At 42.6% G+C, this 11,278-nt stretch overlaps 1 protein-coding gene across 1 annotated transcript in view; it reads right to left on the reverse strand.

Moving 5' to 3' along the window:
* LOC101854587 (mitochondrial import receptor subunit TOM70) overlaps nt 1–8,884 on the reverse strand; it is a 15,792-nt gene extending 6,908 nt beyond the window's left edge. The window contains exons 1-8 of the mRNA XM_005103289.3: nt 8,594–8,884; nt 7,283–7,456; nt 6,123–6,249; nt 5,544–5,653; nt 4,223–4,398; nt 3,048–3,258; nt 2,203–2,337; nt 815–920 (exon numbers count right to left, since the gene is read on the reverse strand). Coding sequence (XP_005103346.1) covers nt 815–920; nt 2,203–2,337; nt 3,048–3,258; nt 4,223–4,398; nt 5,544–5,653; nt 6,123–6,249; nt 7,283–7,456; nt 8,594–8,845 — 1,291 coding nt within the window. The 5' untranslated portion in view covers nt 8,846–8,884. The remainder of the gene's footprint in view (nt 1–814; nt 921–2,202; nt 2,338–3,047; nt 3,259–4,222; nt 4,399–5,543; nt 5,654–6,122; nt 6,250–7,282; nt 7,457–8,593) is intronic.
* Nucleotides 8,885–11,278: the final 2,394 nt, after the last annotated feature.

Raw genomic sequence — 11,278 nt, forward strand, 5'->3', positions numbered from 1 at the left:
GTTTTACTAAGAGTTTTACGGCACTCGCAACACAACAAGGTCATATTAATGCCGAAAATTAGAAGTGTTACAAGAGAGTAACAAACACAAAAAAGGAGGGGAGATAATGACGATAGATGTTAGAAAGGAAAGAAGAAGCAAACCCTACCAGAGCACCCTCCAACCACCCACTTCTGGACACACACTGACCTGCACAATACTTTTGGACAAACACACTCATCTACGCAATATTTGTAGTAAGAGACACATATTCATACACACTATGCTTTTGGGCACGCCAATACTTTTAGACACACACACACCTACACAGAGTGGGTTTTTTTAGTTAGTTTTAGTAGAGATTTTAACGGCGCTCACAACTGCATAAGGTCATATGAGCGCCAGAAGATTAGAGGTGTTACAAGAGAGTAACAAACATTTTTTTAAAAAGAAGGGGGGAGATAAGGACGATAGATGTTGGATAGGAAAGAAGAAGCAAACCCCACCAGAGCACCCGCCAACCACCCACTAAACAATATTTTAGGACACACACACGCACATGTACACACCTAAACAATACTAGTGATTACACACAATATTTTAGGACACACACACACACACACACACACACACACACACGTACACACCTAAACAATACTAGTGATCACACACAATATTTTAGGACACACACACACACACACACACACACACACGTACACACCTAAACAATACTAGTGATCACACACAATATTTTAGGACACACACACACACACACACGTACACACCTAAACAATACTAGTGATCACACACAATATTTTCAGACAAAAGCCCTCACCTGCATAATACTTCTGGACGTAGGAGGTGGGGAAATCTGGGGAGAGCTCGATGCTCGTGTCAAACTTTTTGATGGCCTCGTCCAACTTTTCCAGCTGCAGCAATTGCTGAGAACCAAAAGAAAACACAAGACTTGTTAGTTTGGTAGTTTCAAGTAAAGAGAAATAAATCCACACGACCATTTAGCCAAGTTATTGGTCGCGGGTGTTTTCACATCCCCATCAACACAATCTACAACTTTTACGGGGCGGTTTTTTTTTTGTTGGTTTTTTTTGTGTTTTTTTGTAGAGGGTTTTACGACACTCGCAACTGCATAAGGTCATGTGAGCGCCAAGGGGTGGGTGTCAACAGCGAAGTCTTTACAGGGAATCAGACTTAGACTGCTCACCTCTCTAGCTTCAACAGCACAAGGTCTGCTTCGACTATCAAGGCACCCCGGAAATAACCAGTCACAAGAGTGTGACAAACATACAAAAGAAGAAGTAGAGAATAAATGACGATAGTAAGGATCAGGAAAGAAGAAGCAGCAGTTCCCTCTTGTAGATCAGGCACAGTTATGAGCGTGACATGATGAATCAGCCCATTTACAATTCTACTGTGCTTGAATGAGAAATGTCCCCCATTTGGGAATGGCCTAAAGTCTAAAGACACTACAGTCAGTGGCACCGCCCCGAGGAGTTGGGCGGGTTTCTGATCTTGCCTAAGCGAGAAAATCTAGGCTGAGATGGTCACAAGGTCGCAGAAAAAAAACAAAAGAGAGAGAACCGGGATCCTCAATAAAAAGTTCTCCCCACTAGAGTGTTGAATTCTAGTCTCTTATGAGTGACAGTGAAGGGCCTAACCACTGCTTAGGCGCTCGCAACTGCATAAGGTCATATGAGCGCCAAGGGGTGGGTGTCAACAGAGAAGTCTTTACAGGGAATCAGACTTACTCTGCTCACCTCTCTAGCTTCAACAGCACAAGGTCTGCTTCGACTATCAAGGCGCCCCGGAAACAGCAGGTCACAAGAGTGTGACAAACATACAAAAGAAGTAGAGGAAAATGACGATAGTAAGGATCAGGAAAGAAGAAGCAGCAGTTCCCTGTTGTAGATCAGGCACAGTTATGAGCGTGACATGATGAATCAGCCCATTTACAATTCTACTGTGCTTGAACGAGATATGTCCACCCTTTGGGAATGGCCTAAAGACACTACAGTCAGCGGTACTGCCCCGGGGGGTGTGCACAACTCCTTTGCACAAACAAACTAACAAACAAACAAACAAACAAACAAACATGTTGCAAGTCACAAGAGACAAAGACACAATGTCTTACGCACAGCTCACTTGCACAAACAAACTAATAATCAAGCCAGCGTTGAAACAGACAGGACAGGTTGACTCCCTCACCTGGCCAAAGTGATGGAAGACATCAGAGTTCTTGGGGTCCACAGACTCTGCCTTTTCAAAATACGACAACGCATTCTCGCTCGCGTCTTTCTGCATCTGTAGGGAGCCGGCTCGGATGAGTGCAGAGGCTTGTAGCTACGGATAAAGAAGGGGGAAAAAAGCTAAAGATAAATGAAAAAAAAAAAATGTAATTAAAATTTTTCTTTTAAATAACCCATGAGTATTGAGTTTTGAGTAAAGAGAACCACATCGACAAAGTAGCAGCCACATCGACATAGCGCAGAGAAGAAGAAAGACAGATAGACAGAAATGTATGAGGGGAAAGACAACAAAGATCTACCAGCGGTGCCCTCCAACCACCCGCAACACTAACCCCTTTACAGAAGATTTGAGTAGGAGAAAAAAGAAAAAAGGGCACATGTACACCTAAATGGTCACGTAGCGCTGAGGAAAAGGAAGCAAAAATCAAACGATTAGTTTAGTTTTGGTAAGAGTTTCACTGCACTTGCAACACAACTAGGTTCTAAAAGTGTCAAAGACCAGAGGTGTTACAAGAGAGCATCAACATGCAAAGAAAAGAAGGAAAAGAGATAAGGACGATAGACGTTTGATAGGAAAGAAGGAGGAGAGATAAGGACGATAGACGTTTGATAGGAAAGAAGGAGGAGAGATAAGGACGATAGACGTTTGATAGGAAAGAAGGAGGAGAGATAAGGACGATAGACGTTTGAAAGGAAAGAAGGAGGAGAGATAAGGACGATAGACGTTTGAAAGGAAAGAAGGAGAAAACCACACCAGATAAGAAAGCACCCACCCGCCAACCAAATTCTTCCGGTACTACTCACAGACGGAGAGACACCCTCCATCCCCCCGAGCCTGTCAAGGTCGGCGAAGGCGGCGTCCCCCATGCCCTGCAGGAGCCTCATGGTGCCGCGGAGCAGCAGCGCCTGCGACACATAGGAGGAGCTACTCTCGTCCGACAGCTCCTCGTCGCACAGCGACACAACCTGGTCGTACTCCTTGCTGGACAGGCACGCCTTGGCTCGTTCAAACGCTCTGAGGACATTATGAATAAAAATATCAATAACAATAATAGAATAACAATAATAATAACAATATAAATAATAATGTCGGCTCGTTCAAACGCTCTGAGGACATTATGAATAAAAATATCAATAACAACAATATTTTTTCATTTAAGGTACACCTTCGACATCAATACCACTTCGGTCACTTGGGACACGCAGCATAGTGTTAGGTGCACACTGAAGTGTATTCCCGTATTCCTTTTCCATTGCTATCCTTATGTACATGCACTAAAGCAGTGAGGATCACAGGACGTTGATGGTGTCGGGCACAGATGGGCCATCTTTCAAAAAGCATTTTTCAAAGAAAAGGCAAAAAAAACCTGTTTAATAAACATATGAAAGACTACTTTAATTGTAAGTCAAAGTCGACGCTCAAAAAACATTTCTCTATTTCTTCAAGTTTCCTTTACTTTTCACTCAGATGATGCATTTGATCCTCTTCTTCTTCTTCTTCTTCTTCTTCTTCTTTTTCTTCTTCTATCGCGTGGTTAGGGCAACTGTTGGGGCACCACTGCATTTGAAAACCAGCTCTCGCCATTTATTTTTGTCCTCTGCTCTCCTCAGATTGTCACCCATCGTCTTTCCTGTCCACTCTGTAATGTTGTCCTCCCATCTCCTTCTCTGTCTTCCTCTCTTTCTCTTTCCTTGTACGGTTCGTTGCAGGATTGTTTTGGCAACTCCTGTGGATCTTGTGACATGCCCATACCATTTTAGTTTTCGTCTCTTTACTGTGGTCAATAGATCTTCGTATTGCCCCACTGCGTTGGTGATTCTGTTCTACAACATGTTCAAAAATCCGGCATCAGAAAGCTTTAGAGTTGGGCCATTAGTGCCCGACTGTCCATAGTACCGCAAGAGAAGGGACCCCTTGTTTGCCGGTTCAGCGCTGTGCAGCAGCGTACGCCGAAGCACCCGACCAACCGAAGACTTACCCAGGTTTCTCCAGCAGCACAGCGCCGTTCTCCCCGATGTTCTCCTTGACCGTGATCCCCATCTCCTTCAGGTTGTCCTGATCCACGACGGGAAAACCCAAGGCCACGGGGTCGTTGACGAAGCCTGCCAGGTAGTTCTCTACATAGAATGTCGAGGGGTTGGTTGGTTTTTTCACCTGAGACACACCAAAAGAAAATAATATTAAACAACAGTTGCTTTCCTTAACACTTCAGTCTTTTTCTCTATCAGTAAAAAAAATAAAATTTTTAAAAGTACGCCTACATCAATACAAAAAAATTATCTTCATTTAGTGTCGGGACAGATTAAACAGTATTAGACCTGCATGTGAGCCTCAACCAGATTGTCTGAAAATTTTGCGCGCCCCTCCCCCTCCCCTCCCCAATAAGAGCTTTTGTGGGTGTCATAAAAGGAAGTACTACCTCGTAACGAGTGACCATCCCAACAAACAATAAAGAAGAGACCTAACCCTAACCCTAGGCCAAAAAAGGAAGTTCATGATCTTAACAATCAGTCAACAAACGAAATTCAAAATGGCCGCTCGAGCACGAAACTGAAAGTAGATAATTTAGGTCGTCGTCCTTTTTCGTATTCGCATTTCTACTCAGGTTTCAACATTTATGTCGGAAACGCCGACGTCGGCAGTCGGCACGAAAACGAAAGTGCCGACAAAGCCGACGGGAGAAAAAGGGGGCGCTGGCAGTCAGCCAGGCCTCGGACTTCGCACATTGACTAGTACAGGTGAGCCTTGCGATAGCATCGGCTGGCTCGCGGGTCGGGTCGCGATTGTCGGATTTCAGACGATTGTCGGCAAACATGCAGGTCTACAGTATGTTTGAATAAAGAGAAGCATATCCACACAAAAAAGATTATTTAGTGCTGAGGAAAAGACAGACAGACAGACAGACAGACAGACAGACAGACAGACAGACACGACAGACAGACAGACAGACAGACAGACAGACAGACAGACAGACAGACAGACAGACAGAGGAAAAGAAACGGACTAGGACCTACCAGTGGTGCTCTTCAACCACCTACCACCAGAGACGAGACAAAGAACACAAAGAAAAAAAACTTTTTAACAAATTTTTAACAGATGTAGCCTCGAAAACCTCAACACAGACCGTCTTTAAGATATAGGATCAGACACAAGAAACACTGCAGCAATCAAAAACGGAAAGTACTAAAGACATAAACCAAAACAGCAGCAACAAACATTCCTGCCACTGACTGACAGTGTCTACCACTCCGCCCCCAGACCTCTGGGTATAACCCACAGGGGGAGCCACCAGCCCGTACCTTGTACTCGGTGGCAGCTTTCGACTTGCCCAGCGTCTTGAGCACGCGGTCGGCCGCCTGGAGGTAGGTCTGGTTCTGGAAGCCTTCGATCAAACAAGCTTTGGTGATATCTGAGGACATAACACGAGCAAAAACTTCACAAATGACACAAGACATTTGCTGGTGAGTTCAGTATTTTCTAAGCTGAGTTTCTTTTGTTTTATTTTGGGGGGGTCAAGAGTTTTACGGCACTTGCAACACAGTAGGTCAGAAAAGGTCAACTCCAGTCGACTAACAGACTCCGTTCTCATAATTATTGACGAATCCACTCTTGAAAATTCATAACTTTTCTTCCGCCTCTGTAAGTTCAGGACAAGCAATACTAGAAAGCAAAGAATACATATTTTCCATCACAGAAACGAGCTTCCATGCTCAGACCCTCAAAAACGTACTAAATGTTACATAAACGTATGACTGCACAGTCACACCCCAACGTACGCTGTCGGTTCACACACGAATTTACAAAAAGACGAACGCTTTGACACGCATTTGGGTAGTTTGGGATGTTCTCAATAAAGGCACCAGTCAAAAATAACTGACCTTCCAAGGACTCTCTGTACTTCTGAAGCTGCTCTCTCGCCTTGGACCTGCGAGCTAAGGCTTTGGAATATCTGGGGTTGAGCTCAAGCGCAGAATCACAGTCTTCAACAACCTCTGGAAATTTTTTCTGTAAATAAAAAGAAACAAAAAATTCATGTGGCGTCGGTGGCCTAGCGGTAAGGCTCTCGGACTCGCAACCGTAAGGTCGTGGGTTCGAATCCCGTCAGGGGCCCGACGTTATGTCCTTGGGAAAGGCACTTTAAACGAATTTTCCTCACTTCACCCAGGTGGGAATGGGTACCCGGCTATAGACAGCTAAAGATCTTGTCAGTTCGTTAGTGTTTGAGCGCTTAATCAGCTGCTCGTACTGTATGCTTCTCGGGAAGCTGAGAATGTTTCAGAGTGTTCTATGGTCTGCTGGGGTAATAATATAGTGTAAAGCGCCTAGAGCCTGCAGTTGAGCGGGATATGCGCTACACAAATGCTATTATTATTATTATTATTATTATTATGAAACACCTCTATAAGAGAATTGCATTTAAGAACCTGTCTTACTTTATCAAAAATAATAACTAATAATTGATGGCATTTGTATCTATAGCAAAAATTCCCGCTCAACAGCAAGCTCTATGAGCTTTACAATCTATATTAACCCCAGCAGACCTGATATCTAGCATTCTGAAACAACTTCCTGGGAAGCGTTAAATGAAGTCTAAATACAGATCTTTCCGTGTTTCATTACATCTTTCCATTCTGATCAATATTTACCAAAAGTTTCAAACATTCCACACACAAAAATTTGCTACATGCCAATTTTTTTCTTTTTTTACATAGGTGTTTTATGCCCCAATTGACAAGAGGTGTGCTTCGATGCCCCATCAATATACCCCAATTCAGACAGAGACAGATACAACATGCCAGTAGATCAACATAAATTTTCTATAAAAATTCTTCCCACACAGGAATTGAACTCGGGTCCTCTGTCTGCCAAGGTGAAGCGCTTTTATAAACCCCTACACCACAGATGCAACAAACTGGACATAAGACAGTAAGACCCAACGGTCACATTTAACAACCGTAACACAACCAACAAAGAAAACAAGTGTATCATCAAAACCAATGATCTAGCCAGGGGGGAAAAAATCTAGAAAAAAACCCACCAAGTTCTCGAAGGCTGCCGCTCGGTTCTGGTAGAATGTAGACATGTCCGCCTTGATGTCCGGTGGGCAGGTCTTGATGGCCTCTGTGTAGCAGGCAATGGCCTCCTCATACTTGCCTTCCTTGAAACATTTGTTGCCCTTGGTTTTAGCCAGTTGAGCCAGCTCTTGGCGACCCTTGAACGAAAAAAAAAAAGGAGGGGATATAATTATAATATAGAGAAAGGAAGGAATTTAAACGTTCCACTTCACTATATTAATGTGCAGGTATGATTTTTTACTGTGATACTTCTAAACTAAAAAAACAATCCAGAAATCTGGAAATATAGTGGAAATTGTCTTGTCATCGATCCAGTAAGAAATTGTCTAAGATGCCCACCCATATTAAGAGAAAAATAGCTGCCTTAGACAGGTGAACATTTTACACTGTGCCATTATACTGTAAAAAAAAATCTAATGGAAACGACTGTTCATCGAAAAGACATCCGCAGTCTTCATTTAGAATCCAAGTCTTGCCCATCTAGATCTAGATCTAGATCTAATATAGTAGCAAGATCTAAACTAGATCTAAACTCTAGGATATAGAATCAAGGCCTCGAAACTAGAGTCTAGATCTAGATCTAGATTTTAGATCTAAATCTAGATCAATCAATTATGTCTGTCTGTCTAGATCTAATCTAGATCTAGATCATAGAGATCAAGGCCTAGAAGAACCTAGATCTGTCTACCCTCAGCCAAGAGGGTGCTGAAACTTTCCGAAATCACAAAAGATTTCACGTACCGGGTCTGTATTATAAGGCTACTGGCGAGGGAAACCCAAAAGTCTTGGGGGAAACCCAGGAAGACGACAAAAATAGATGGCAGAAATAGATATCTACGTCATCTATGTTTGAGCCAATCACAGAGGGGAAGGACTTCCGTAACGAGCGACCACCCCATCAAACACAATACAGAAGAGGCCTAACCCTACCCCTAGATCTACCCCTACCCCTAGCCCTCAATTCTGTTCTATCTCATAGTGGTCCCTCCTTATGGAAGTCCTCCCCACAGAGGTGTGCTTGAGGCAGGTGCTAACTGCAGATTCGTGTGTGTAACAACAACTTCAACTCAAGACAGTTTCAAGTTCAAGGTGAAAAAAACAAAAACAGTAGGCCAGCCTACTTGACTTGGGATGCTTGATTATTAAATCTATGTACACACAGCAGTGCATAGATCTACTAGATCTACAGGTGAATGACGCAGCATTGGCTGTGAGAAATAGGCTCATAATGATTTCGAGCCTTAGATTTAGTCGTGCAAGAAATCTAGATCTACCTGTGCCTGGGGTGGTTTCACTTTCTGTGCATTCTTGGATTTTGTCTTCGATTCGGCATGATCCCCTTTTGTTGTGAGGTCGCCGCCTGATAGATCAAGCGACGCCTTGTTTGAAGACTTGCTCCGATTGTAATACCATAAGCCAGCAAGGCCCAGTGCAATCGGTGCTCCTACACAAGCAGCGATCTGCCACTTCGACCAACCCTCCGTTATATCTTTCAGTTGGTCATTGAATTTAGCGAACGTCGCCATGATGTCCGAGTACTCTCGCCATGAACGAGAAGGGCATCACGTGGTAACCATGACGCGATTTCTACGGATAGGTCTCCTCTTTTTGTGGTACAGTTCCGGCTCAACAATTCAACAAATTAAATACACATTGTTATAATATTATTGTCCTACAAACCGCACGGGAAAGCACACTTTTGTCGAACATTCAGGGTATTCCCTATTTTACTCCAAGAAACAAATGTTCGGAATTCAAAAATGGAACTTGGTGTCTTTCCACAATATTCCACATCTTTAGAGAGATCCTTACCCCAACCCAGCATCTGGTATACCCCTAATTTCATCTGATTCTCTCTCAGAATCATTATAATCATCATCATCCAGTGCCAGATCTGCGACAGACATCGGCGATCATGGTTTTCCATTCATTCCTTTGCTGGGAAGCTCTAAAAAAAAGCTACGTTTCCCTGATCTTTCCCTGTTACCCATTTGTATAGGTTCCCCAAGTAGATTGTTCGAAATCTGGGCCTACCCCTGCCTCGTTTGCCTTCAATTAAAATTTTGCCAGTGAGAGCTAGATCTTCAAGACCCTTTAATGTCTATTCAGGTGACCCAAAAACTGCATTAGTCGTTTCCTGATTGTTTTTAACTTTGAGCGTCCCACGTGGGCTTCATCAAGCACTACCTCATTTGATTTATTTTCCTTCCACGATACTCTTACCAGTCTCCTAAGAAACCACATTTCTGTTGCTACTATTTTATTGTCACTGTATTTAGTGATTGTCCAGCATTCACAGCCATATATAGAAGGGTTGATAATGCACAGCATTTCGGAACTTTCATTTTGATGGGCATTGAGATGTTTCTATTTTTCAGGATTGGGCTCATTTTATTGAAACCAGCCTTGGCCATTGCAATTCTCTGTTTTATTTCTGTGAAACATTTGGTATCAGACGTTATCGTGTAACCTAGATATTTAAACTGTTGAACTCGTTTGATCTTTTCACCTTTGTTAATAAGATTACAACTAGAATTTGCTGCTCTCTATAGACGTATTTATATTTTCTCCTTTTGGATCTCTCTCTCTCTCTCTCTCTCTCTCTCTCTCTCTCTCTCTCTCTCTCTCTCTCTCTCTCTCTCGCTCTCTCTCTCTCTCCCTCTCTCCATCTATCTATCTATCTATCTATCTATTTATCTATCTATCTATCTATCTATCTATCTATCTATCTATCTATCTATCTATCTATCTGCATGTCTGTCTATCTATCAATCTATCCATCTATCTATCTATCTATCTATCTATCTATCTATCTATCTATCTATCTATCTATCTATCTATCTATCTGCATGTCTGTCTATCTATCTATCTATCTATCTATCTATCTATCTATCTATCTATCTATCTATCTATCTATCTATCTATCTATCTATCTGCATGTCTCTCCATCTATCTATCTATCTATCTATCTATCTATCTATCTATCTATCTATCTATCTATCTATTTTCTTTTCTAAAAGGGTGTAATTTCACATCCTTTCCTGCTCTGTAACCATGTTCTGTCCGCGTCTGCTTTCGTCTCCACTTTTTGCTCCCATCCCCCTTTGCCCCCTCCCCTGGGCTCCTGACTCTTTCTGCAGCCTTTCTACTGCTACTCCTTGACTCCTTGTTACTGCTGTCTTTCAGCAACACCCCTGATCTTAAGGTAGGAAAGATCTATGCCATAGCCTTCTCGAGACAAGGTCTAAAAATCTCGGAGGTCCCCTGTGCAAGTTGCACTCGTTAAAGATCCCTTGTTGGTCCAAAATCGATACAAGTAGGCTTCGGCCGGCATCCGGGCAAAATGCAAAATGTCCTACCAACTGAAAATGTTTACTATCGTATCCTTACGATCATTTGAACCTCTTTGCCACCACTCTCCAAAGAGGAAATGTACTTGTTAATCCTATCGCCCGTACGCTTTGCATAGCAGTCTGTCAAAATGATTTTTTGAGAAATACTGAAAGTTTCAAAGAGATCTTCGCACAAGAAGTATTCGTAAATGTGAAGAATACAGTCCCTGGGGCCTGGGGTACAAAATGACCCCAGGCATACGGATAGGTTAATGTGTGTAAGCCTTAATTGTGTCCCGCACGCTCATAAGACCTTATGTAGTTGCAAGCGCCGTAAAACACTTTAAAAAAACAACTAATTAAAACTTATTTTCCGGTCTCTGTTACCTTGCAGCGTCGAACCCCACAGGCACATATTCTATTAATTAGAATAACTGTCTTCATTTTTTTTAATGTACGCATTTTATGCACCTATCGACGTGATTACGTTACCACGACCCTAAAACCTACGACCCTATCTACAACAAGTAAAAATAAAAAAATCATACCGTGCAGCAATTATCCCCTCCCTCTTATAGACACCTAAACAAATGAATCAAACTATGAATGACTATCAGCACTTTGCAG

Source organism: Aplysia californica, unplaced genomic scaffold (assembly GCF_000002075.1).
Source record: "Aplysia californica isolate F4 #8 unplaced genomic scaffold, AplCal3.0 scaffold00366, whole genome shotgun sequence".
Lineage (NCBI taxonomy): Eukaryota > Metazoa > Mollusca > Gastropoda > Aplysiida > Aplysiidae > Aplysia > Aplysia californica.